The sequence below is a fragment of the Mycteria americana genome, chromosome 1 (genome assembly GCF_035582795.1).
Source record: "Mycteria americana isolate JAX WOST 10 ecotype Jacksonville Zoo and Gardens chromosome 1, USCA_MyAme_1.0, whole genome shotgun sequence".
NCBI classification, from domain to species: Eukaryota; Metazoa; Chordata; class Aves; order Ciconiiformes; family Ciconiidae; genus Mycteria; species Mycteria americana.
In genome coordinates this window covers 156539588-156563652 of record NC_134365.1, presented here as the reverse complement: position 1 = coordinate 156563652, position 24065 = coordinate 156539588, and the positions used below count along the sequence as shown (strand labels likewise).

Below are 24065 nucleotides of genomic sequence, written 5' to 3'. Positions count from 1 at the left end.
AATTGTCTTGTTTTCACATTTTTCCACAGTGTAGCAAATACCCCCGCTTTTTTTTAAGCTCACCGTTTTATTCTTTTTGTTTAAAGAACAAGAGGCTGTGCTGTAGCATGCACTTTGTTTCAGAGAAGTAAGACTTTACTGCTGTGCTTCCTACATTAGACTAGCTAGCATTTAGATTTTCTTGAAAACTACTAAGTGCTTCCCATGGTAATAGAACTATAAAATAATTACTTTTAATAATTATTAAATATGTAATGATTTTCACATGTAGGTAAGACAAACAGCAAACCCATTCACTGAAGTGAAAGCGGTTTAACCTTTGAGTTGAGTTTTTGTTCTGTCTTAATACGTAAGCTGCAGACGTGGGACTTCCCTGTGCTAGAAGTCTTATCATCGGTCTGCACTGATAGCAAAATTGAGCCCATACTAAGGTAAAAAAGAACAGCTCCAAATGAACCTTTGGCAACTGGTAGCTAAAAGGATGTAGCCCAAGTTAAAGAGTAAGCATTAAAATCTGTGTTAAAGGCTCTCTTGACAACCAAGCATGATTTGAGGCTGGTACTCTGGGACTGCTTGCTATTTTTAAGTTGTGGCTATCTTCCACTGTATGGGTACGTGCTGAGACCCTGTAAACCTCGTGACTATTTATTGCTGGTTTTTCTAGGGAAGGATTTGTGCAGGTGCAGGCAGCGCCTGTGGGTACATTCATCGGACTAAGGACAAAACCAAAGGGCAGTTCAGAGGAAGTTCAGAAAGTGGTAGGAGAGGCTCTGCTAATCTCCTTTTCTGGGAGAAGGGCTGGGATAGGCTAAGGGAAAGGTGCTTAATGTAAAGAGGAGACTGCTTTCATTGCTTTCCTCTGTTCTTCACCCCCTTGTATATCTGTTCTTTATTTTTATGGGTTCACAGAGCTTCCTCTGAAGTTCATAACACAAATCACATACCTTCTAGTCTGTGTGCTTTATTAGCTGCACCTTGCACTAGGTGTTGCTGAGAAGACAGGGCACGTTTGGTTTACGCTTACATTTTGCCTGGCTCAGGAATGCAGGTTAGCAGAGAATGACTAGTGCTACAAGGTCTTGTCCTCCATAAAGTCTACAATGCTGTACAAGTCTACAGCATTGTGTAATATGAACCAGACTCGTGATCAAGCATGAAACATTTTTCATGTAGAAGTAATTTAGTAACCTGTTACTGAAGAAGTGGGCCTATTATTGCAGGTTATTCCCTGAAGACAGAGCAGGCGTTACTCTGAGTTTTATTTTTACTTGTTAGTCCCTTGGGAATTTAAAACTTTGTGTCCAAAATAAATTAGGTTATCTCTGCTTACAGGACAATTGCCTTGAGATTAAGTAGCTGTTCTAAAAGCAGGTAAAGAAATGGGCAATTTTCTCCATCGTACAAGTATTTGGATGACCTCTTTTTTTCATTTAAGTGTTTGAGAAGTGATGGAAAATAAGCACTCCTTTTGAGGCCACACTTTTGAAGTTGGGTCAAGACTTTGTGTTTACTGAAGTTCATAAAAGTTTTTGAGGACCCTTGAGATATAGTATACTTGTGTGGTGCTTTACGTTGCCCCTCTTGAGGGCCTGTTTTAAGGGGTTCATCTCTCAGATTCTCATGATCCAGGAAAATTAGTCATTGATCACTTTTGCTAAAGTACATGATATATTTCAGTTGAGTGCTATACTACTCCCATAAAACGGGAACATGCTACAGGATCGTGCCCAAGCGTAGCTGTGAAATCTGCCTTTTCTTCCTCTGATTTGGAAGGCGATCAGCTTCATGTAGGTCATTTAAAATCAATTTTTGGGTGGTGGTTTTTGCCTTAGGGAGATGGCTGGGGTTTTGTGTGACAGAATTGTTAACCATGCTTGAATTTTCCATGCCGTGTGATTGAGAGAGCTTGTGCTGTATGAGCTCAGTTGTCTGTGCCTGCCATTCATCAGTGTTACAGATTGCAAAAGCTGCGACTTCAATGCTGCTCTTTTGGTACCCGGTCTTATCTGCGCAAATGTTGTGGTGGAGTTGTGGAAACAAGGTCCTCAAGGTCTCATGGGGTCTTGCAGCAGCCAGAACGTGCAGAAAGCAGGAAAGGGAAGAAAGGTGATTATTAGAGCATGCGGGCGAGATGTGGGTATGAGGAATGTAAGGGGGCTCTCGTGCCAAAATACTGAGTTGCAGTACTGGCTGCTTATCGCTTCAAAGCACAGTCCAAGCATTTAATCCTCATAGTCTCTCTGTGAGGTAGGTAAGTCAAGCTGGAAGAATGCGAGATTTCACAGAACTGATGTTTTAGAGCTATGTAAGCAAGATTAATCTTTTTAAAAGATATTCAAAGTAAAAGAATGTTGTATGCAGTGGAAACTGTACTTTAAAAAAAAACCCAAAAGAAATAGATTGAATGTGTTTTGGGAAGTGTTTAAAACTGTGTATAGCTAAAGTATTGTGTAACAGTATGAATTACTAGAATAACATAAAGCAGTATAAGTGCATAGGTTTTATAGCATAGTTTTATTTACAGTTCCATTTATTTTCCTTTTTCCAGTAATTTATCAGGTTACTAATTCTAGTTTTTAAGCTTTCATGTCCTCTTTTATTTTTTCCTCCAATCTCATATTCTCCGTATTGCAAAGAAAATCCTCAAATAAAAATCCAAACCAGCACAGGAAAATAATGGAGTTGCGTCCAACGTGAAACTACTTTTACTTCAAGCTTTTCAGACAGCTGTTTATAGCAAAGAATGGAAATACTCTTTGAGAACGTGGAACAGTGGTGCAGCCTTTCAAGATCTCTAGAGAATTTGTGGATTTTTTTTTTAAATTTTTTTTTATTTAATCTTTGAATGTCTTTTAATGCTGTTCAGTGCTTCATCAGGACACTGTGTTTTTGTCCTTGGGCTTTCAATCTCCTTTTCGTACTAATGACTGTGTAATGACTTTAGGCTAGGAGATTTTTGTAGGAAAAGCCTTTATTGGAAAAGATTGGTCTTGCATTTAGTTTTGAACCTCATGGATCCTGAGTACTTTTACATTTCCATTTTAACAATTGACTGACTTTGTTTTATATATGTGTAAGAGAATGTGGGGTTTAATTAGTGCTATGATCGACAGAAATTTTTTTTCTTTCTTTTTTTTCTGGTCTAAGTGGTCAGGAAAACCTTAGCTTTTTTAAAATTGGTGTTCCCATGTTGTACTTTATGCTGTAGTTTCCTAGTTAGTAGCCATAACTTTCCCTGTGACATTCTTCTGTCATAGTGTTTAGCAGAGAATGGAGACATTTTAATCTTCAGTTCAGGATTCAGATTTCCAACAAAAGAATGAACTCAAAAGTGGTCTCTCTCTCTCTCTCCAAATGAATAGAAGCATTCAAGGAGTAAGCAGAATCAATGACACCAATGAAAGGAAGAGTGAATTCTTCATTGACATACTGAACTATTTAAAGTTATTTCATCAGGTTTGCATTTAGGAATGAATGGCTTTTTTTATTTCCTAAGAAAGAGTATTGACTACAACAGTGAATAATGCACTCAATTACAGTCGTTACTATAAATGCTGAAATGAGATATTACTGTAGGCTTGACAAATATGGAATGTAGCAAAATGAGAAGGTTTGTGGTGTGGCTTATGACCAGTGAATAGCAAAAAGTTTTAAAAGCTCAGCTGTGTTCATTGAACTGCATTTAATTCTCATTATTCTCTTGCTAAATCATTAACTTTTTGGAGGCAAAAAAAATAATTCACCTGCTAGAAGCACAGTAGAACTTGATGTGAGTATATTGGAGGATATCCTAAAGCAGACTCCTGGGAGATGGCCCAGAAAAATGCTTTCTTGTACATATTTGGGAGTATTCCAGTTGTTCAACTTATATTCAGCCAAGAAACAAGTGTGTGCTGTATTTTATAAATTCTTGGCTTTGGATCAGAATCTGTTGTAATTTTCTCATGGTAATGTATATTATTGCACTCCCAGTGGAAGGTTAGGCAGCCCCATTTAAAAAGAATGCAATAATGCTAATCGTATTGCTAAGTAAAGTTGTTAATTACTTGATATTTATAAATCTGTTAATATTCAGACCTTCTAGATAGAACAGCACATCTGAATAAGTAAACACTTTGCTAGCAAGATTAGTTGTAATGTGTTGTAATTGAGACTGAGAAAATGACACTAATTGTTCATTTGTCTTACAATTTCTATTTTGCTTTACCAACCTCTGATGATATTTGACTGTTCTGAAGTACATAGGAGGAAAAATTACCCCTAGCTTTGGAAGAACACTCTATGTAGCTGTCAAATTTTGCAGTATAAGTTTTAAGTGTAGTGAAATTCCTGTTAGCTTACCACTTTTTTTAATATAGCTAAAGGATGGCTCATTGTGTGTGTGGTGGCTTTTTTCCTGTGAATTTCATAGATGTATAGTATTCAATGCTTTCTTGCTGATATTTAAATTTTTAATGTAGGAACACTCATTTAAATTTTCCTAGGGCTAAGTAAATTTTAGTATGCTTTAAAACTGGTATTGATTTGAATACTTTGAAGTATCTCTTAAAAGATACCAATTAGCAACTGTCATTTATTGTAGGTGCTACAAAATATATTAGAAACAGAAAATGAATATGCTAAGGAGCTACAAACAATGCTTTCAAACTACCTGCGACCATTACAAGCCAGTGAAAAGTATGTGAGTTTGTTTTGTTTTTAAATTAAGCTTGAGATTTCTCATGTATTGGGGAGGGTTTACATCGTCAAAATTTCTATTTCTATGTCAATGTGCATTTTCTTATGTGGACTGTGAGATTCTTGAGGCAGGGCTTGCTTTTATTCAGTTTGTTTGCTGACAAAAACAGTCTGGTCTTTGATCTAAGAACCAGTAAGCATTTTCTTTTAAGGTTGTAGGTTTTATTAAAGCACAATTAGTCAATAACTGCAAACCTAAACACCTTTTATTTACTTTGACTCCAGGTTAAACTCAGCAAATACTTCATATTTAATGGGAAACCTGGAAGAAATAAGTTCTTTCCAGCAAGTGCTTGTACAGTCTTTAGAAGAATGCACCAAGTAAGTACTCTGCACACCAGATACTGTAAAAATTCTAACAAGCACATATTCTTTAATTATTTTACTTGTGTATGTTGTTTGTGATGATTTTTGTTCCTCTCACTCTAAGGATAGTTGCTACAGCAGTACAGTAATAGATGTTTGGATAATGTGTTGATTGCTTGCGCAGATAGATATTGGCCCTAGGATGCACTTGCAGAGGTAGGAATTTTGATGTAGTTCGGAAACAATTTATGAATTTGCATGATGCAATTGCATACTAGTGGGGAAGTGGTAGACAAAGTGGTGGTTTTTGTTTTGGAGGCATGAATTTTAAGTCTTTTCTTAAAGTAAGAGAAGGAATGAAGGGAGCTTATGTTGTGATGGAACAGTGGAGGAGGGGGTCAGTGGCTCGGATGAAGGATGCTGTATATATGAGAACGCTTGTGTTTAGTATTCTTCTGTCCTAAACAATGGTGGTCGTCAAAGTGTGCTGGGAGAGGCCTGCAGGATAGGCAGAAAGAGCAATCTGAATAAAAAAAAAAAAAATAGCCTCAGTGCCTGTACTGTACCATATAGGAAGCATGAAGCACAGAAAGAAGGGGATGAAGATACCTGTCCTCCTTCCAGAGGTTACGCTGAAGTGGTTATTTTTCAGCTTGTACCTCAGCACTTGGGGGTGTAAGAAAGAGGGTGAGGTGACCATATCACATTTGAAATGTCCTAATGATTTTCTAGTGTTGAAACTCCACTGAAATTGTAGTTCCTGTTCCTAACCTCAGTTGTGTCTTTTTCCTTGCCTGTATTCTGGTTTTGTCTGACCACATGGTGAGCTAAGGCAACTTGCTAATCCAAATTTGCTTGTTTTCTGCCAAGTTAAGTAATTTGAATTGCTACTGAGGGCTTAGACAAGTTTCAGTCTGCTGGGAGTACTTGGCTGTGAGAAGGAATGAATGTCTTGGATGGAGGAGAAAATACCTCTTTTGGCAGCAGTGATCTTTAGATCAGCTCAGTGTGTCATGCTTTGACCTCTTCCTCCTCTTTTCCTCTGAGCTGCTCTGTGTGAAGAAGAAGCTTTGTTGTGACAAAGTATAAGCTGTGTCTCCACTAGGAAGTAATGTGTGTCTGGGTCTGTTGCTGAATTTGGATCCCACGTCCTCCTACCACCTGGCTTATCTCCCTCTCTTCTGCCTGTAGACGACTTAGACTAGAGAGAATGGCAAGGAGGACGGTGTAGTTTAGATAACTATTCAGCAGTGGAATGGAAACGTTCTTGAAATGGCCTTTCTTCCACACTGTGTTTGAGAAAGAAGGATATTATTTCTGGCAATTTAGACTTGATCAGTTAGGTGTCTAAATCTCTGAGAATGATCGTTTGACCACATACTTAAATGTTTCCTTTTCTTTTCTTGTCCCTGTGCTTTGTTGTCTCATTCTTTTGTTAGCATGATTTTGTTTCTGTGAATCAAAAGTTAGGGAAATGAAGTACCTCACATGAACAGACTGTGATCTTTTAAAACTTTTGACTAAGGTGGTCTTAAAAACAAGAGTGGAAGAGCATATGCCTTTAAACAAATATTAATGCAAGCTGTGTTTTAACTTGGTGTGTAGATTAATGTGATATCATAATGTAGCTTCAAGCTCAGAAAGCTTATTTAGAATTCCTTCCTTGATTTAAACTCTATTAGAGCACCTTCTCATAATGTCCTTCGTTTCTTCTTCCTGGTAAGTGAAATATTGCTGTGTAGTAGGTTAGGAACATAATGGATGCTAGTAGGTGGGCAGAGGAAGTGATGCCCCAGGGTTACTGAAGGGTTACTGCAAATGTTTTGTGTTATTTTCTTTTCATAAATATGCTGGTCCTGCCAAGTTGTATTTTCAGTTTTAATTTTCATCATAGCATATTGATTTGAGCGTCCAGCTTCCTCCTGTTTTGAATCTAATCCATCATAATTCCCATCATGTAGAAGAATGCTTGCCCTGCTGCCTTGTTTTTTGTCATTTTGCCATGTTTTTTTGGCTGGTGAACCTGTTCTGTAAACTCAGAGCAGCTCCCGGACTGAAAATAGATTTATCATTTTATTTTATTTTTGGCAGAGAGCTTATAGTTCCATCATTCGGGCACTTCATATTGCAGCATCCGGTGCCGTGTTTTTTCTAACTTGACATGTCGGAATGACCAAATGCCAGTTGTAGTGCTGCCAGCCCCTTACAAATTCCTGTTCTCAGGCATGAGAGTTGAATGTTTTTTTGAATTCCACACCCCACTCGAGTCAGTTTGTCATTTGAGTTTTCTCTTAACAAATCCTGGCATGTACTTCAGTGACACAAACTTTCTGGTGCTTTTCTTCTTGCCTATACCATGTTGGCTTGTTTAATTCTCATGTTGTTAAACTTTTTTTTTTTTTCCCCCAGAACACATAATGCTGTAGTGGGCTTTTTGTGTGTTTTGGGGGAAGGACTTGTATGGGGATGTGATTTGGTTTTGATTGTGTGCCACCCTCCCACCATGCCCCCAACCTTAAAGCTCTTCTGGTGCATTACTAAAGGTTTGTCCTTTGTGAACTTGTACAGGTTGGCCTCTGTTGCAGTACCACTGTGGTGCTCCTGTGGGCTGCTCCATCTGTCACAGGCCTGGGAACACTTCTTGTCTGCCTGCCTAGATGCTGGGCACATTTGGATGGATTCGTTTGGGGTTACTTCTGCCTTTGTGACTTCTCTTCTTTGTTTACCAAACAAAAATGGTGTATGAAAGGAGTCTGGCTAGCATTGAGTGAGAATCTTCTGGCCGATCCACTTCAAAAGTGTGGGGTTTTTTGACTGATCAAGTGCATTTTGCTTTGATGGATGGAAAAGAGCTGTAACTGACAAGGCAGAGAGATGCTGCCAGAGTCTCCAGTTGCAAAAGGGTGGATTTCTGACAGCGAACAGAGCTAGAGCGCTCTGTGCTCCAGTCTCTTGAAGAGTGGTCTGGTGCTCTAGGTCTCTCTCCAGATCTGTGATCCAGTGCCAAAGCTCAGTTCTGCAGTGGTTCACGCAGCAGAAGAGTCTCTGAACGAAGTCAGTGTCCGTCAGGCGATCTCTGGGCTGATCTAAATGATCTCTATTGGAAGTATTTTTGTAGCAGGAGATTGAACAGGTGTCTCCTGCTCAAAAAAAAAATTCTTCCATTCACCTGGGAATAGAAGCTGTCAGTCTATGGCTGTCCTTCTCAGTAAGGGGGGGGGGGGGGGATGACACGACACACAGGCTGGCTGGTGACACCAGCCTGCATGGACTGCTTAGGTATAATCTCCTCTGTAGCAAACTGAAGGCATTGTCTGTCTTTTAGGTAGTATCACAGACTTTATCTCCCTGCCCCATAATAGCCATAGCTGGGTTTTGTCATCTTTCCCTCATGACCCTGCTCTTGCAGTCACAGTAACTGTGGGGTTTTTTTCTTTATCTTGTTCTGTGTTTGAGTGCAAGCAGATATTTCATGTTCTGGGATGATCCTGGACTGGAATGGGAATTAAAAAAAAAAAAAAAAAAAAAAAAAAGAGAGGGAGGCCAGGGTGTGAGAGGGAGATTGCATTTAAGCAATACTAATCAGTGTTTCAGGTTCATTTTTGGAGTGTGGATACAAATTAAGTCTGTTAAAGGTTTATTCCAGTATTGTCCCTTGCTTTTGGTTATTGTGAGTATCAACAGAAATCAGGCTATCAGTGTTAAGTGAATTTGAGCACAGTGTCTTCAGGCTGCCTGAAACCAATGTGCGTATTAACTGGTGTCTGAGAGGTAAGGCAAATAGACAAATAGTGTCTATTAGTATGGTTGTGAAGAGAACATTGAAAATTAGACTGATGGATTGTGAATGAGTTGAACAGTGCCTCCATTTGTGCAAACAGTAGCTCAGAAAGTGACAAAGTATCCCCCTTATTTCGGTAATCTTGTTAACTGTGAAGGCTCAGGAGAAAACATCTAATCTTGTGCTTCTTCACAAACTGCATCCCTTTGGAGTCATGAATCACAATTATCCCTTAAGAATTTTTGCAGACCTTCACTTGTCCTGGGTCTTCTCTGCTATCTGCTTTTAAGTTCAAGACATTCTCTGTACGGACCTCCTGCAAACGTAGCAAACTTAATCATTGATGCTTCAGCTCCTTCAAGAGGCTGAGCGAGGGCAGGAAATTCTGCTGTTGAGCTTTCTGTCGGAGGAGAAGGGGAAGAGCAGAAAATGTCACCCAGATAATGGAAATTTTCCGGTTTGTGGCAGGTTCTGTGGGGTATATACACACACAAACACATACGTAGGGACATAGATTGCTGCATGACACTCTTAACAGTAACCACATAGTCAAGTGAAATTTAGGGACATCTGATCTTTTCCTTGCAGAAAGAAAACATACATTGCTGATTACATTTTGTTATCTACTTTTCTTTTCAAATTGCCGCTGTTTAGTCTGTGTTTAAATTTGGATTCATCACAGTTTCCACAGCCTTTCTCAGAATGTTGTAGTGTCCACTGACACCAAAGCTAAGGCAGATTTCTTCAGAACATGCAGGACATAATTAGATATTCTGTAATGTCACACTCTGTCAGCTGTCAGTCAAGCTTTAGTACAGTTCTGAGTGCTGATTTTGATTGGAATCTTAAAGTAAGTGTGATTGAGCAACAAGGTATTTTCTTTCTTTCTTTTCTCAAATTATCATGCGGTGGGAACCTGTTTTAAGTCTGGAGGAACAGAGCTGATATCTGTTTGTTGGAGTTACATCTGATAGCTAATCTGTTCGATAGTTTAGATGTAGTCATATGACAATGCCTCTAGCATGTGTACAACAACAGAGGCTTTGTTATGGTTGTCTAATTCTGCAAATGAAATTAAAACATGTCTTTGGCCTTTTTATAACTGAAGTTATTATCATTTTTATATATGTATAAATATAATATTTGTGATTCCTTTTTAATTAAAGTATCACATATGAGAAGAATATTGGGATGACACCTTCAGAATAAATTGTAAAATAACTATGCTCTTTACTGAACACGTTAATTACTAAATGGTTTGTATGATGTGGTGATAGGCTTTAAATTGTTTTATCAGCAGTTAAAGGATATATAGATAATTTATTAATTGTTCCTCTAAAAATAGTAGAACACTTGCAACTAATACATGGATTAGAGAAGTCAAAGGGAATGAGTTGCCACCCCCTCATAAAGTCTGTTAATTATCTTAATTCAACAAAGAATGTGCAGTATAAAGTTGCAATGCATGTGCAACATGTAAAAGAGAATAATGTCAGTCTTTCATTCTGCTGAAAGAACAGCGGACTGAGAAGACACAGATGTCTGCTTGGTGCAAACAGCCGTAATTCACTCTCCCCCTCCCGGCACTACAGTATGAAAAGACAATTTAACCATTTTCAGCAACTGTTTATTGGGGCCTCTTACTATTTAATACTGAGTTATATGCCTTGAGTATGTCTTCAGAATTTGAGGCTTTTGCTGCATCTATTACTTGAAGAATGTATTATTAGCTCATGCTTAGATTTATTAAAGGGGACCAGCTGCTAGATGGGAAATGCTGCTTAGAAGGCTGTAAGAATAGCATTCCCTCAGTATGCTGGGGAATGCCCCTGATTTTCCCCTAAATACCTGCAAAAGCAGCCACTCTATTGCTTTCAGAATTTAAACTTCTTGAAAGAGAAATAAAGATGCAGATGATAAAATATGGGCCCTAGCCTTTAATGTAAGGAGTGCTGATAATTTGATCGGAGTGTATCTGGCATGATGCACTAGCTGGGGATTCAGCTGTCATTTTCTGGGTGTCTATAATGAACGTTGCTTTCAAATAAGGAAGCGTGTTTCCCCTGCTTCACGTTTTGAACGTCTCTACAGTCAGTTTTGACTTCATATAGGGTAGGTCTTCCCACTCTGTAGAGAGGGACTGAACAGCTTAGTAGGAGACAGACATTGTTTTGAAATTTGGGGGAATATTTCTTGGGATGAACTTTGAATTTTAACTACTGTGAGCAAACCTAAGGAGTGGGACAAGATGACTGTGTTTGAGCAGGATGGGAGCATCCCCTGCCTGGAGGAGTGGCTGTCCTGGAAAGCTGAACAGTTCTTTTCTACTGATGTTCACTGGAGCATCTCTCATGTTTTCAGAGGGAATGTGCTAAATACTGATGTTTAGAGACTTTATGCACATGTTCAGGACAATTACAGAAAATCTGGACTTAAAAAACCCTCTTTTTTATAAAAACAATATTCTTCCAGAAAGAATTGTTGGAACTAATGTTAGCATCAAAACCTTTGCTCTAACTGTATGTCTATTGAGTACTTACTGAGGACTCATCAAGCTTTAGAGCAGTGTGAAATACCGGTTTTAAGAGTAGTTAAATGGATAACAACAGCAACAAAATCCACTGTATGTCTCATCTTGCAAACAGGCTGAAGCAAAGACTTGACATATTTATGTTAGGAGATGCAATCTTTATGCAAGGAGAGGAAATGTATGAAGAAATCGAAACATTTCATCTCCTTGCACATGTTGTAGAATGGGTTTAGACAAGATGCCAGGGACAAGCTTTTAGTCTAGGACTGATGAAAACGTAGTGTCCCATCTTCTGGTTAACTTCTCTGTGGGTTATACAATCAGCTGTTGGCCATACAACCTACTGCTGAAGAGGCTTAGCCCTTCAAATGGGAGTTGCTCTGTAGGAAATAATAGGGTTTCATCCCTTCTGACACCCTTAGAATATCGTTCACTTGTTTGTCCAATTTATTCTTTCTCACATAGGAAGCAAACTAGTATGGATATTTTTGAGTGGTTCTGAGAATGGTGATATGGTGGTAGCAGTAAGGAAGCATGGCTGGTTAGAGTGTACGTTTCTTCCCATCAGTTTGTGTTTAACTTGAAAATTATTTTAGATTTTAAAAAAGTATGTGAGTGTGCTTGTATTTGCATCTGAAGTATGCAGCTTAAGGAGATACTAAGAATAAGACTGGAAGAGTTGCATTTTTATTTTTGTTTTTTTTTCCCCTACTTATACAGATGTAAAATCAGAAGTCAGACTTTTACTTTCTGCTGATGGTACCAGTTCTAAGCTGGTGCTACGCAGCCAATTTCAGATATTTATACTCCGGATATTTTCTTACTGCAATTTGGGATGACAGTTTCTGCTAAAACCTTTTGAAAAATACACTATGTATATTCATATTATCTTTCTTCATATCCTGTCCTCCCTTATTTATGTGAATAAATGTGTGTATATTTACACACGTTTATTACTCTGACAAAGCTGAGCAAAACTGATTAGGTTCACCAAGGCACTGTGAAAGTAAGCTTTTCTTCTAAATACTGTTTCTCTTGCTGAGTCATCTTTTTTTTCCAAAGTCACTGAGGCTGCTGTTATTTAAGCACCATTTTATGCTAGATGGAATAAGCTCTTCTGAACAGAATTGTGACATTTTCCTTCACTGCTTGGCAAATGTGGTGCATTCAAGCATGAAAGATGAAGAAAGTATGAGTTATAGAAAGTATTTCTGTAATGATGGTGGTAAAGCAGCACTCTTGCCCTGGTTCCAAACCAACATAAAAGTGCTTTATGGGCCTTAAAAAGCAAGATGAATGACAATTGTGTAAAAACAGCCTGTTACTGCACTGTAACTGGCTTCTATTTGTGCTATCAGAGCTTAATATAGTACTTAGATCTTTTAATGAATATTTTAAGCCTATCATCTCTGCTGGTGTAGGGTAGAGGGAGAGAATCCTGTTGCTATTCCATCCAGTTTTTGTCTAAGTGCTGAAATAGTGCTTTTAAGATTTGGCATGGCGCATATATAAGTGGATAGTAAACTGTTCTAACAATAGGTATGTTGACTGAAAATCAAACTCCTAAAGAAGGTGCTAATTACCACTAATTCTTGAAAAAATTTTACTGAATGACCATCGTACAGGTATGTACCATATTCTGCCTATAGTGTGGTGGCATAATCAGGCCTGACAGTTACAGGGTTGAAGCTGTAAAGCTGGAAGAGAAAGGTGTTGGTTGCTGGTCAGTGACCACAGACATCTATCTGTTGATTTTATATACATTTATAGAAAGATTTTATATGAATGTATAACTTATAAAAAGTTATATAAGTTACAGCTTATATAGTTATATAAACTTATAACTTATAAAAAGATTTTATATAAACTTATAACTTTAAAAAAAGACCAAAACACAACAGCAAAACAAAAACAAACAAAAAACCCCCAGTATACACTGTTTTTCCAGGCTTTAATTTATTTCTTTATCTGGTTAGTATTACAGTAATTTCATCTTCACTATTCTGTTTTTAGGTTGCCTGAAGCTCAGCAGAGGGTTGGAGGGTGTTTTCTAAATCTGATGCCACAAATGAAAAGCTTGTACCTTGCATACTGTGCCAACCATCCATCAGCAGTCAATGTTCTCACAGAACACAGGTATGTTTACTTTGTGGTCTTAAGTCTGATGGATACAAAACAAGTGCATACAGTACACTTGTGTTGTAAAGCTGAGAGTCTCTTGACACGTTTGGTATGGTAGAGCTTGTTTAAGAAAAAAAAATAGTAGTATATTTTTTTAAAAAGATTAAAAAAACCCCACAACACAAAGCTGTTCCATGTGATCAGGACCAGCTTGTCACTTTTGGCAGTATGTTATCAACTATTTGAGAGCATTTTCTCATTTTTAAAGAACGCATGCTGGACTCTGAGTATGTAACAGTGTACTGAATGTTATCTTTGTTCAAAAAATGTCGAGATCAAAACAGATTTGTGGAATTATGGTGTAATTGACATGATTACTAGTAGACAGTTGGTGAATTATAACTTAGCCCTGTAAAAGCCTGTACATTTGTATGTATTTAACTTTATAACGGTATACCCTTAGCTTTACTTTTGAGTGATATGAAAGGAGTGTGAGCTTTTCAAGTTTACAAAATTAGTATTTCATTTGTGTAAGAAGTAGGATGCTGAGTTAACTTGATGGAGGTTGCTCACCTTTGGGACTGACCTTGAATTTGCATAGAAGATGCCCTGTATCACCTTGAGGGAAGAGAGTTGAGGCCAGAATTTGATTAAAGTAGTATGATGTATTCTCCTGATGAGCACATGCTGCAGCAGCTGTTAGTTTGGGGCTATTTATGTTTGCTTGTGGTGCAGGACAGAACCATGACCTTCTCTTGAAAGTTAGACATAGGACAAATTCTAGCAGGATATCTGTCCCGCCCCCCGTTTGATGGACCAAAGTAAACTTATTTTGAATATTCTTAATTCTTCCTAAACAAAGAGGAACATAAATGAGTTGTTTTCTATAGTGTTACCTTCTTCCAAGAACTCGCATTTTGTTTTAACAGCAACAATATGTGGCAGATTCATGAGCTTTAGTCGTAACAGTATACATAAAAAAACCTTCTAGCTACCAAATACTATGAACTATCACTTATGTTAGTAAGACATGCAACTATGTTCCAACCCCCCTTTGAAAAATCAAGCTGCAAATTCACATTGCAACTCAGGCAGAAAGAAGGTATTTTTTTGTCAGAAGAAATGACGAATTAAAATTAAACAAAACAAAATATGTTTAAAACCCCCTGATGAAACCCCTTAGTGTTTGTTTTCTTTCAAATGGCCTACTTCTAGTACCACTTGCTGTAAATGATAAAATACTTAGGTGATCCATGCCTATGGGGTTTTTAATACTCTTAGGCTTAGATTTTTTGTTTGCTTGTGCCTTTATGCTTTTTCCATACAGGGGACTGGGATTTAAACTATAGATGGACGATGGCAAGTGATAGCAAAGCGATCATCTACATTTCTTAAGATTTGGAGATATTTGTAAAGGATTATCCTAACTTTCAGAACTCTTGGAAAACAGAGGGAATAGCCATGTCTGAGAAATGGTGATAAAAATGTGAGGAAGGAAAGCTATTTGTTCTGCAGATGGAGAAGAGTAGCCTTTGTTCTTTTCCGTGTTGCTTTGGGCATAGGTTGTCCTAAGAAAAATTCAGCTTCTGGTCTGTAAAGTCAACTTGATATCAAATCCTGGTGGAGTCAAGTATCACAGAGCAGTTAAGTAACTTGGATGTGGAAGTAGATTCAAAGCAATTGTATTGTTCATAAGAGATAGCTCAAGGGGAGGTAAGTTGTGATAAACAGCTTTCTGTTTAATGCTATTGTGTTGGCAGGCATGAGTCAACAGAAGTGAATGCTGTTTCTTTTAATTACCCCTATTTTATTATTCTAAGCCCTTCATTTTTGTTGAATGCTATTGCTGTAGGTAGCAAGTGGCTTGACTAAAAATTATGCTTGAGACAGGTGCCATGAAGAAATCAGAAGGTGGCTTTAAGCAGTTCTGAACCTTTTTCTCTCAGAACGCCAGAAAGCTTTTAATTACATTGCTTTAAAGGTAGGGGGGAAAAAGACTTTTCTGCCAAGAATAACAAACTGATTGAAGGTGTGAAGAAAAAAGGAAAATACTCAGAACTATCTCCTTGTCTATTTAGTTGAGATGGTTTTTATTGTGTAAAAGCATCCCTAGTAAACCTTAATGTAAAAATTACTGTGAGGTTTGAGGATAGTCATGATTGTGATAATAATAAAGCAACTACAGTGTAGTGAATACTAGATTAATATTGAACTGGAATTTTTCAGAGATGTCAAAGACTGAGGTTTAAGACTTTCAAAAACTGTGATGATTTGTTGGCTGTTTTTGCCGTATAGTTTTAGCAGAGGGTCCAAAAGCATTATATGTGTTTTAATACCAGCAAAAATATTGCAGAGAAATAGATGTTTGCTGAATTCTTGGATTTTAATATCATGTTTGTAACAGCTGTGCTACTCAGTAGTGTTTGAGAGGAAAAGGGAATGGTCTGGAGCAGTTTGATTTGGAACATAAATTCTTACCGTCTACAGCAGATTTATTTCTTGCCATGAACTCTGTGCACTTCATAAACTGAACACATATGCATTAACTGTGCTTCTGAAAGCCTTTCTACAAAAAAACCTAGCAGATAATTTTAAGTCAGATTCTTATATCACAGAATTAGTATTTTCTGCAGTTTATTAAGTTCACTTGCTTTTGGTGGGAACGATACCAACAAAAAAGAAACAAAAGTCTCCTAGATAATTGCTCTTCGTGAAACTTCAGAAACTTTACCTCTATTTTGGTTTTTATTCTATAAAATATACCAGTTTTATTACTGTGTTTTTACTGTCACTGACTAAAAACTACTTAAAGGAATTGGCTATAATTTTTACGCATTAACTGTATTGTTTCTTTAACCAGTTGGATTACTGTAACATCAGAATCGTAAGCAGTCATCTGGTTTGATGGCATATTACACATGAGGTTTTTATATGTCATCTTCTGAAGTATCAAGCATGCTCTTCGAGCAGTGTTGTAATACATGTTAAAACGTTGTTGACACCTGGTAAAGACTGTGTGTGTATGCATGTGGATAGATAAAACCTGATGATATTAACTTTGAATTATTTTGGACTTCTTGTCAAAAGCTTCTTTTTTGAATAACATTTTTGTGAAGTTGGTTCTAAACAGCAGTACTTGGGATGGGGCTGGAGATTTAGAAGGGGAATGAAAAAAGTCACATTCAATTGGAATGTGACCTTTTTCTTTTTTTTCTTTTTTTTTTCTTTTTTCTTTTTTCCTTTTTTTTTTTTAAATGCTATTCAACATGAATGCCAGCCTGTGTTTCCTCTTTCTCTTCTTTGTCATTTGCTTCTTGGTCATATGTAGCAGCAACATGGGGGCTTTTATTCAATTAGTACAAAATAAGGGTGTGTGCATATCTATGTTCATGTATGTGCGTGTTTATATAAATACACAGTCAGGGGTGAAGGGGGTTAATTATGTTACTTAATGAATAAGAGATTTTTCATGTTCAAATCTTCAAAGCCGCAAACATCTTTCATTTCCTTAAGTTAATTATTAATAGTCAAACTACTGAAATGAATATTATTAGAGACCTGAGTGTATGTGAATATGCAGAAATGGGAATAAAACCTAATACAGCGCATACAGCAGTTCAGGTTCCAGAGCTGCATGTTTCTGAGGTTGTATTTGCCTCTGATAATCCCAACAACAGCAACAAAGTCTTTCTGTTAAGCTTGGGAACAGATTCTCTTCTTGGTTCCAGTTGTGGCACTCTAAGTTTTATCCAGGTGTTAGAGTAGGTACTCAACATAATTTCTACGATTTCATACAGTCTTGAAAATTGGTAGGTACTTGTTTTCTCAGGAATTGTTTCAGAGCCATTGCATATTTTTTCCCCGAATTAAAATTCTTTCTGTGTAATGAATCAAGAATTTTTAAGAATCAAGTAATTTTTCCTTAAGTCTGCCATCATGACTTGTAATTGTGCCTTAAGGCACTGGCTAGAGCTGAAGAGGTGGAGCTTGTCAGGTACAGCTGAGTGGTGGCTTTTGCAGAGATCAGTGTTTTGCATGTTTCCACCACTGCCTCTAAGCTTGTTCTCCTTGTTCCCCTCTCTCGTAGTGGCTATAGTGCCACTGTATGCAATCCCTATTTTATTTACTTTATTCTGTGACAGTCGTACCTCTTTGGCTGCATTGTATGAGGTTTCAGTTTTTAATATCCCTTAGCTTTTCTTGAGAATCCCAGTTCAAGTCCAAGGGTAGGTGTTATTTTTGGAGATAATTTTGCTAGCTGTTGAGAGCAGGACTGCCTCGAGGGCGTAGTGTTTAGTCAAAGTAGCACTGATTGCTGTGTGTTCTTCTCATCATAGACATATGCTTGCCTTCCAGTAAGAGAAGAAACAGGATGAGCAACCTAAGGCATGAAAGAATGAATTTCCCTCAAATAAATTAAAAAACCCAGTTGGATACAAAGTACAGAAATGGATAATTGCAGTGGAGTAAGGAGTCCCAGGAACATGAGATGTTACCTACCTGGGGAAGATGACAAGCCACAGAGTTCAGTGCAAGGGGAAACTCCAGCAAAGAAAAAGAGGAGGCAGAAGCTAGGACTGGGACTTTGTGAACTGCATCCAAAATGACAAGAGGAAATATATTTGAGTATAGAACTCACTGAAGGGTGGATAACATAATGAAAAAAAACCTCTAACAGGCCCCACTGGTCAGTGGACATAAAACTCCTCTGAAGAAATATGGAGAGTACAGACCCAATGTAATCAGCATTAAGTATGTAATTATTGGGGGGGGAGGTTTTTAAGCTTTTTTTGCTTTGTTTAAGCAACACCATGTTTATTTTAAAACAAAATGGAAGAAAAATGTTTCCAAAAGAAAAATTAATTTGATGAAAAGGCAGCCAAAAATTAGTAATATATGCCTGCTTTTTTTAATTTTGCAAAGTGGCAAGTGTCAAGCCAGTTCTCAGCTGGAAGAAAGCTATTCACAAATCTTCTCTTGTTCAGACGTTAATTTTGCTAGATTCTTCTGTTCTCTTAGATAACATGTCCCAAGCATATTCTACAGTTGTATTGCAGACCAAGAAGTCTGGATAAAATGTGTGGAGCTGAAACATCACAATTACTCCGAGTAACTGGAGCGAGGAATACAGATTAGCTTGAGTCAGAAAACTCTTTGTGCCTCCCCCACTTTGGTGCATCCCTGAGCCTGCAAGTGTGCAGGCTGATGTCATACGCCAAGCAACAGTCCCCGGGAGAGGAGCTTGTCTGGGAAGTTTAGCACTAGGAAATTAAAAGCTGCGGTTGAGGGGTTGCTGAGCCAAGCTGTGCCACAACGCTCTCGAAATGCGGTGCCTGTGTGCAGTCCTCAGACCCCTCAGCAGTGATAGCTCCTGCTCCATCTATTACAAACAGAGACCTGCTTCAGAAGTGTAAGTTGTAATTTTAAACGTATATGTTTTAGTTCCTGGATGTGCTTTCCTCAAGTTTAAATGGCTTTTTTTTTGGTCTTCTGCTACTGTAGGCACATCTGAACTTGTTTTCTTCCCTTCCCCCAGTCTGATTTGCAGCTTTTGAGGCAGCTGTACTAAGGAACATTTGAATATATTAATAGGGCTTAAAGACACTTTTCCTGATGACCTTTAAAATAACCTCAAGCTGTGAACTAACTCTAGTTTGGAGTGGGGAGAACTCCTCAGCGTGAGATTTCAGGATAAATGAAGCACAGCACTTTTGTATGCTTCTCTGCATTTTATTCTGTAAAATGACACACAAGTAGTGAATTCAAATCTCAGCTGCCTCCTGAAAAGCTACTTTAGGCAGTTGTGACTAAGTTGATGATTTCACTGTTCAAAAGTTTTTCCTGTTCAGCTAAATGATACCTTTTTTAAAATGTACTGCTTAGCTGTGGGCTAGAGTTTTATTTTGCATATACTGCCTAGGAGAATGTGGTACTTGCAGGCATCAATTGAAATTGTGACATGAAAGAGCCATTGTCTTTGACAAAGCAGCTGCACTCTTAAGCTAACAACACTGACTTTTAAGCTGCTATTAATTAAAAATCAGTTGTGAACTGTTGTCATATTCAAATGGTATTTTAACCCACCCGTATTTTATTGAAAATAAACCGTTCCATTATGTTCTGTATTGTATTTGTCCTTTATGAATAAATGAAGGACGCTCACTTTAAGCTTTGACCTAAAGTAACATCCATTTTGCCAGACATTTTATGTCCATGAGGCTGCAGAGGTAGCAGGTTGGTTTAGCATGAGTAGACTGCTAACGGGGTCTGCATGATGGAACTGCTCAGACAAAATTTTGGGTACTATTGTATTAAAAGAGAGTGTGTGCTCATACTAGAGTTTGAACAAGCGGGCATGTCAAAACTTGTCAGAAGGAAGCACAAAAGTGTATGAAAGAAAACATTGTCCTCTTGGGAACGTTGGGAGGAAAACTACGTCATTCAGTTTTAATTACACCTATTAACACTGGTCGGTGTAAAAGGCTCCCTGATGATGCCATTGCTAAGCGTGTTTTTCAGGACTTTGTGTACATTTCAAGTGAGCTGAGGTTTAAACTTGCTCTGTAGGTTCCTGTACAGTGATTAAGTAAAAAGGAGGTGATAAACAACCAGGTATCTTGTGTCGAAGAGCAGTGAATGGCCTGGAAACTGCTGCAACATTGCTTAACCACAGAGTGTGTTTAGTTAAAGGAATTGCAGAGTAGACAGCGAAAACAAGATAATATCAGGTTTTTTATTTCAGGTTTCCAAGGAGTCGAATTTAATTCAGGCTACAGTGAGTTTTTTTCCTGTTTTCTGGCATATCTGTTTCATGATGCCCGAAGTCGGGAAGAAAGGGAACAGTGGTAATGAAAATTAGAAATGTGAATCTGGGTGAAATGGTAACCAATGTTCCTCCTACTGTAGAGGCATTAAATAAAAACAAAATTAAAAGAAAAAAGGAAAAAAAAAACCCCTTTGATGGATAGCTCAGCAAATACCATTTATATAATGCATTTGTCTGTGCCCAGCAGCGTGGAGATGGCCGAAGTAATTAGGAATTAGGATTTTTGCGTCTTTGCAATCTAAAGGCAAAAATCGGCGCTGTTCAGAACAATGTTAAATTGAACGGCCTGTGGTATTTGCGATTGACGTGTCCTGTAGAGTGCACTGGTATGTTGGGGAGAAAAGAGAAGCTGCGTAGACATGCATGTGGATTGTGCTGCCTGAAATGGGGAAGAAGAGCAGATAATGTGTAAAGGGAATAGTTGATAAAGTTAGGCAGCAGGGGCTGTGCATCTGGCTGAAGTAAACAAAATGCAAAGAATGAGTTTAAACGTTTACTTGAAGGTACATATCAAGTACCATAGGTACTCTAACTTTGATGCTGACCTGGGGGTGGTGGTGCTTACAGGGAGAATTGATGGATGAAACAAACAAAAAAGCAGTAGCGTACACATGATTAGTGTCATATACACAGTGAATTGAAATTTAAAACCACTGAGTGCCTTGAGACAGATGGGCTTTCACAGGTGAGTTTTGGTAAAGCTTTCTGTGGAAACTGGGCACCGTACCCTTGTTTGTCCACCCCATCACCTTTCTGGAAACAGCTGCTTCCCTTTTGCCGAGTCAGGAGAGGAGGACGTGCCACCACATGGTAGCCATTCAGCTTAGTGTTCCAGCAAATTAGCCTGAATCCTCAGTGAACAAATAGCTGGTAACACTGTAAAACCAAAACATAAGTATGAGTCAAAATCCTTAGTGCTGTTTAGGATGCCACTAGAAACAGTTGTCAAGTTCTGAAGTTGGTGTGATTTTTATGCTGAGTAAGGGCTGTGACTAAGAAAGTATAACGCGAAGTAGGTCTTCAGGCTCTAGGTATTCAGAGTTGGCCAGCTTTACTTCCTAAATCTAAATTTAAGCTAGAAAAGTACTCAGGTTTATCTGGGTTGCATCATTATAACTTTTCCATGCAAGGTACTGTAGGAGGTTTTTCAATGCGTTTTAATTTTGGCTAAAACCTGATCATGTCACAAGCTGATTTTAGGAGGCCTAGAGTTGTTGATACATATTGCTTGAGAGGGATGTAGCAAGGTGGAGCTGTGGGCATTCTCAAGGGTGCCCAGCCCTTCTCTTTGCATCTTTAAAATGCTAAGCAGGTGCTGCAAAATCCCCTCACCCACTTTCTCCACTCTGCAATTGAGTACAGCAGAAATTGCACAAATACATGCACTGAGGAGTGCCTGGGCCTGGTTAGAATGGGGGTGAAATGCTCTAAAAGTGGTTGAGTAAGGTTATGTCGGACCTGACACTTCAGAAATGGTGCTGCAGGTATTTAAGCAAGGTAGTGTAGGTAAATACCAATTAACTAATCTGAAGACAAGTAAACATTGGAGTAAACTGTATGGAAAAGTACCTTCTCTTCTGTGAACTTGGGGAAGCTTTAGTAGCTGGGAGGAGGGAGATCCAGGTGGGATGGTGGGTAAAGCACTTACATTGGGATGGGAAGGCCCCAGTTAATGTTCTTGTTCTGCTCTCTTCATCTGTTTGGACAAAGGACATTAATAAGCAGTGTCACTTGTTCTGAAATGGGAAGGAGTGTGTGTCTTGGGGGAGGTAGGGAGGTCTGTTTTGTCATAATCTATGTAATGCTTTTATATAGCATGACTCATTGATAATTGAGCATGTGCATTATGGCAGTGTCCTATCAGTGTTTTTTTCCTAGGGAAATGGAGCAGGTCAAGATTTGCTTTCACTTCTGTATGGAAACACTGTACCCTAGGTTTGGAGATCTTTGCCCTTCCCTTTTTGTTAATGTGGCCATAATGCACAAGTGTTCCTCCTTTATTGCTGTTTGGTGTTTGACACTGTTTTTACACTTTCTAAAAGTACTGAATCTGGTAGCTGGCTACGCTTTCCTTTGAAAAATGAAACTATGCCAATAACTAAGGAGGGGAAAATATTCTTTAAGTAGTAATTCTGACTTATGGGAGCATAATGCTATTAATCAGTAGAAAGTAAGGACTTTCAGGATATCTTAGAGCAGAATTTACATGACTGTCACATGAGAATAGTGTTTTTTGTTGTGAGTTTTCTTTTTTTGAGAACTAGTTAACTTACTATAACAAGGGCTCAAAACGTGAGCAACCCCATCGACAGATGTCTAGAATGACACAGTTTAAATGCAAGAAGATGTTATCCTTTTAATAAGCGGCTTTCTGAATTTCCTTTATTTGGATTCTGTCTTTAGAATCCCATGTTCTTCTGCAACTTGTATTTTCTGAAGCCTGGAAATCAGCCCAGGTGCTGCCGTACCTTCCTTTTCCCATGGAGAGGGCTCATTTTGTTCCTGGTCATTTAAACTGTACAAAAGCTTGTCCTCCACCATAGTCCTCTGAAACCTCTGCATTATAAGGAAGCAGAAGATGTAGCTATTTTAAGTTTCCTTGATAGCAAAGTGAGCTGAAATTCCCAGGATGCACTGCTTTTTTAACTGAGTTAATGTAAAAAGTTGAGGGGCTGGGCCAGTTCTTGGAAATGATTCAAATATGAAAAATCATCTGGATAGGGGAAGTAGCAGTTCATGATATTTGGAGAGCATGGACTTCTTACAGCAGCTTGGCTGTCAAAACAAGTGTGTTGTGTAAGTACACCCTCAGTGAAACCCTAACTTGTTTGAGAATAGATTTATTCTCAAACACAGTCATTATTTCTACCATGGTCTGCCATTTGTATGGCTGTTGGTTAGTTGGTCATTTTGCAATAACACCTTGGATGTGTGAGATGAGGTCATTAAACATGTAAGTGTGGGAGGAGAAAAAGGTTCTGAACATTCTGTGTCTTCCCATTAGTGCCTGACACCTTAAAAATATCGATGCTTGATTAAATATGAAGCCATTGACTCGTTTGTGCTTGTGTATTACCTGTGTAAACCACCTCTAAGGTCAGATGTCATTTTACTAGAATAAAGAGCTGAGTAATAAAATATAGCACAAATGGCTTTATTCTGTAATCATTGCTTGGATGGGGTAGCATTTAGGAGCTGTCTTTGAACATCAGTTGCCTAGAACAGTGGGTTTGATCCTATGTCTATTGCTCCCTGGATGGACCCCAAATCTGCAAATGTCTTTGTTCCTGTATTTTATTTAATGCAGAAACTGATCGCAGCACTTGTTGTTGTACTTGAATTACTTTTTGATTTATTTGGCCTCTTGTTTTATTGGCACAATTCATTGTGGATGAAAGACTGAAGTGAAGAATCCAATGTAATTTTAATTGTCTTGGTAATTTGATCTTAATTTGCTTAAATATCTTGTGTACACAGTGAGGAGCTAGGAGAATTCATGGAGGTGAAAGGTGCCAACAGCCCTGGGATCCTTGTACTGACCACGGGCCTCAGCAAACCTTTTATGCGTCTGGATAAATACCCCACGTTACTCAAAGAACTTGAAAGGCACATGGAGGTATATCTTATCAGCATTTATGTTCCAGCTTAATGATGATTTGACAACAATTATTTTAAAGGTACATGTCAAACATGATGAGACCCATTTGTTTGCTCTTCCGTCAGCCTTCTAAAATATGGGCTGCAATGGTTTAAAACTTAGTGCA

At 38.3% G+C, this 24065-nt stretch overlaps 1 protein-coding gene across 4 annotated transcripts in view; it reads left to right on the top strand.

The window, feature by feature from the left end:
• Positions 1–24065, top strand: part of ARHGEF7 (Rho guanine nucleotide exchange factor 7) — a 127796-nt gene that overhangs the window by 69305 nt on the left and 34426 nt on the right. For all 4 annotated transcript variants that reach the window (XM_075525713.1, XM_075525690.1, XM_075525698.1 and 1 more), the window contains exons 7-10: positions 4583–4677; positions 4963–5058; positions 13368–13490; positions 23779–23917. In XM_075525713.1, the coding sequence (XP_075381828.1) occupies positions 4583–4677; positions 4963–5058; positions 13368–13490; positions 23779–23917 (453 nt within the window). The remainder of the gene's footprint in view (positions 1–4582; positions 4678–4962; positions 5059–13367; positions 13491–23778; positions 23918–24065) is intronic.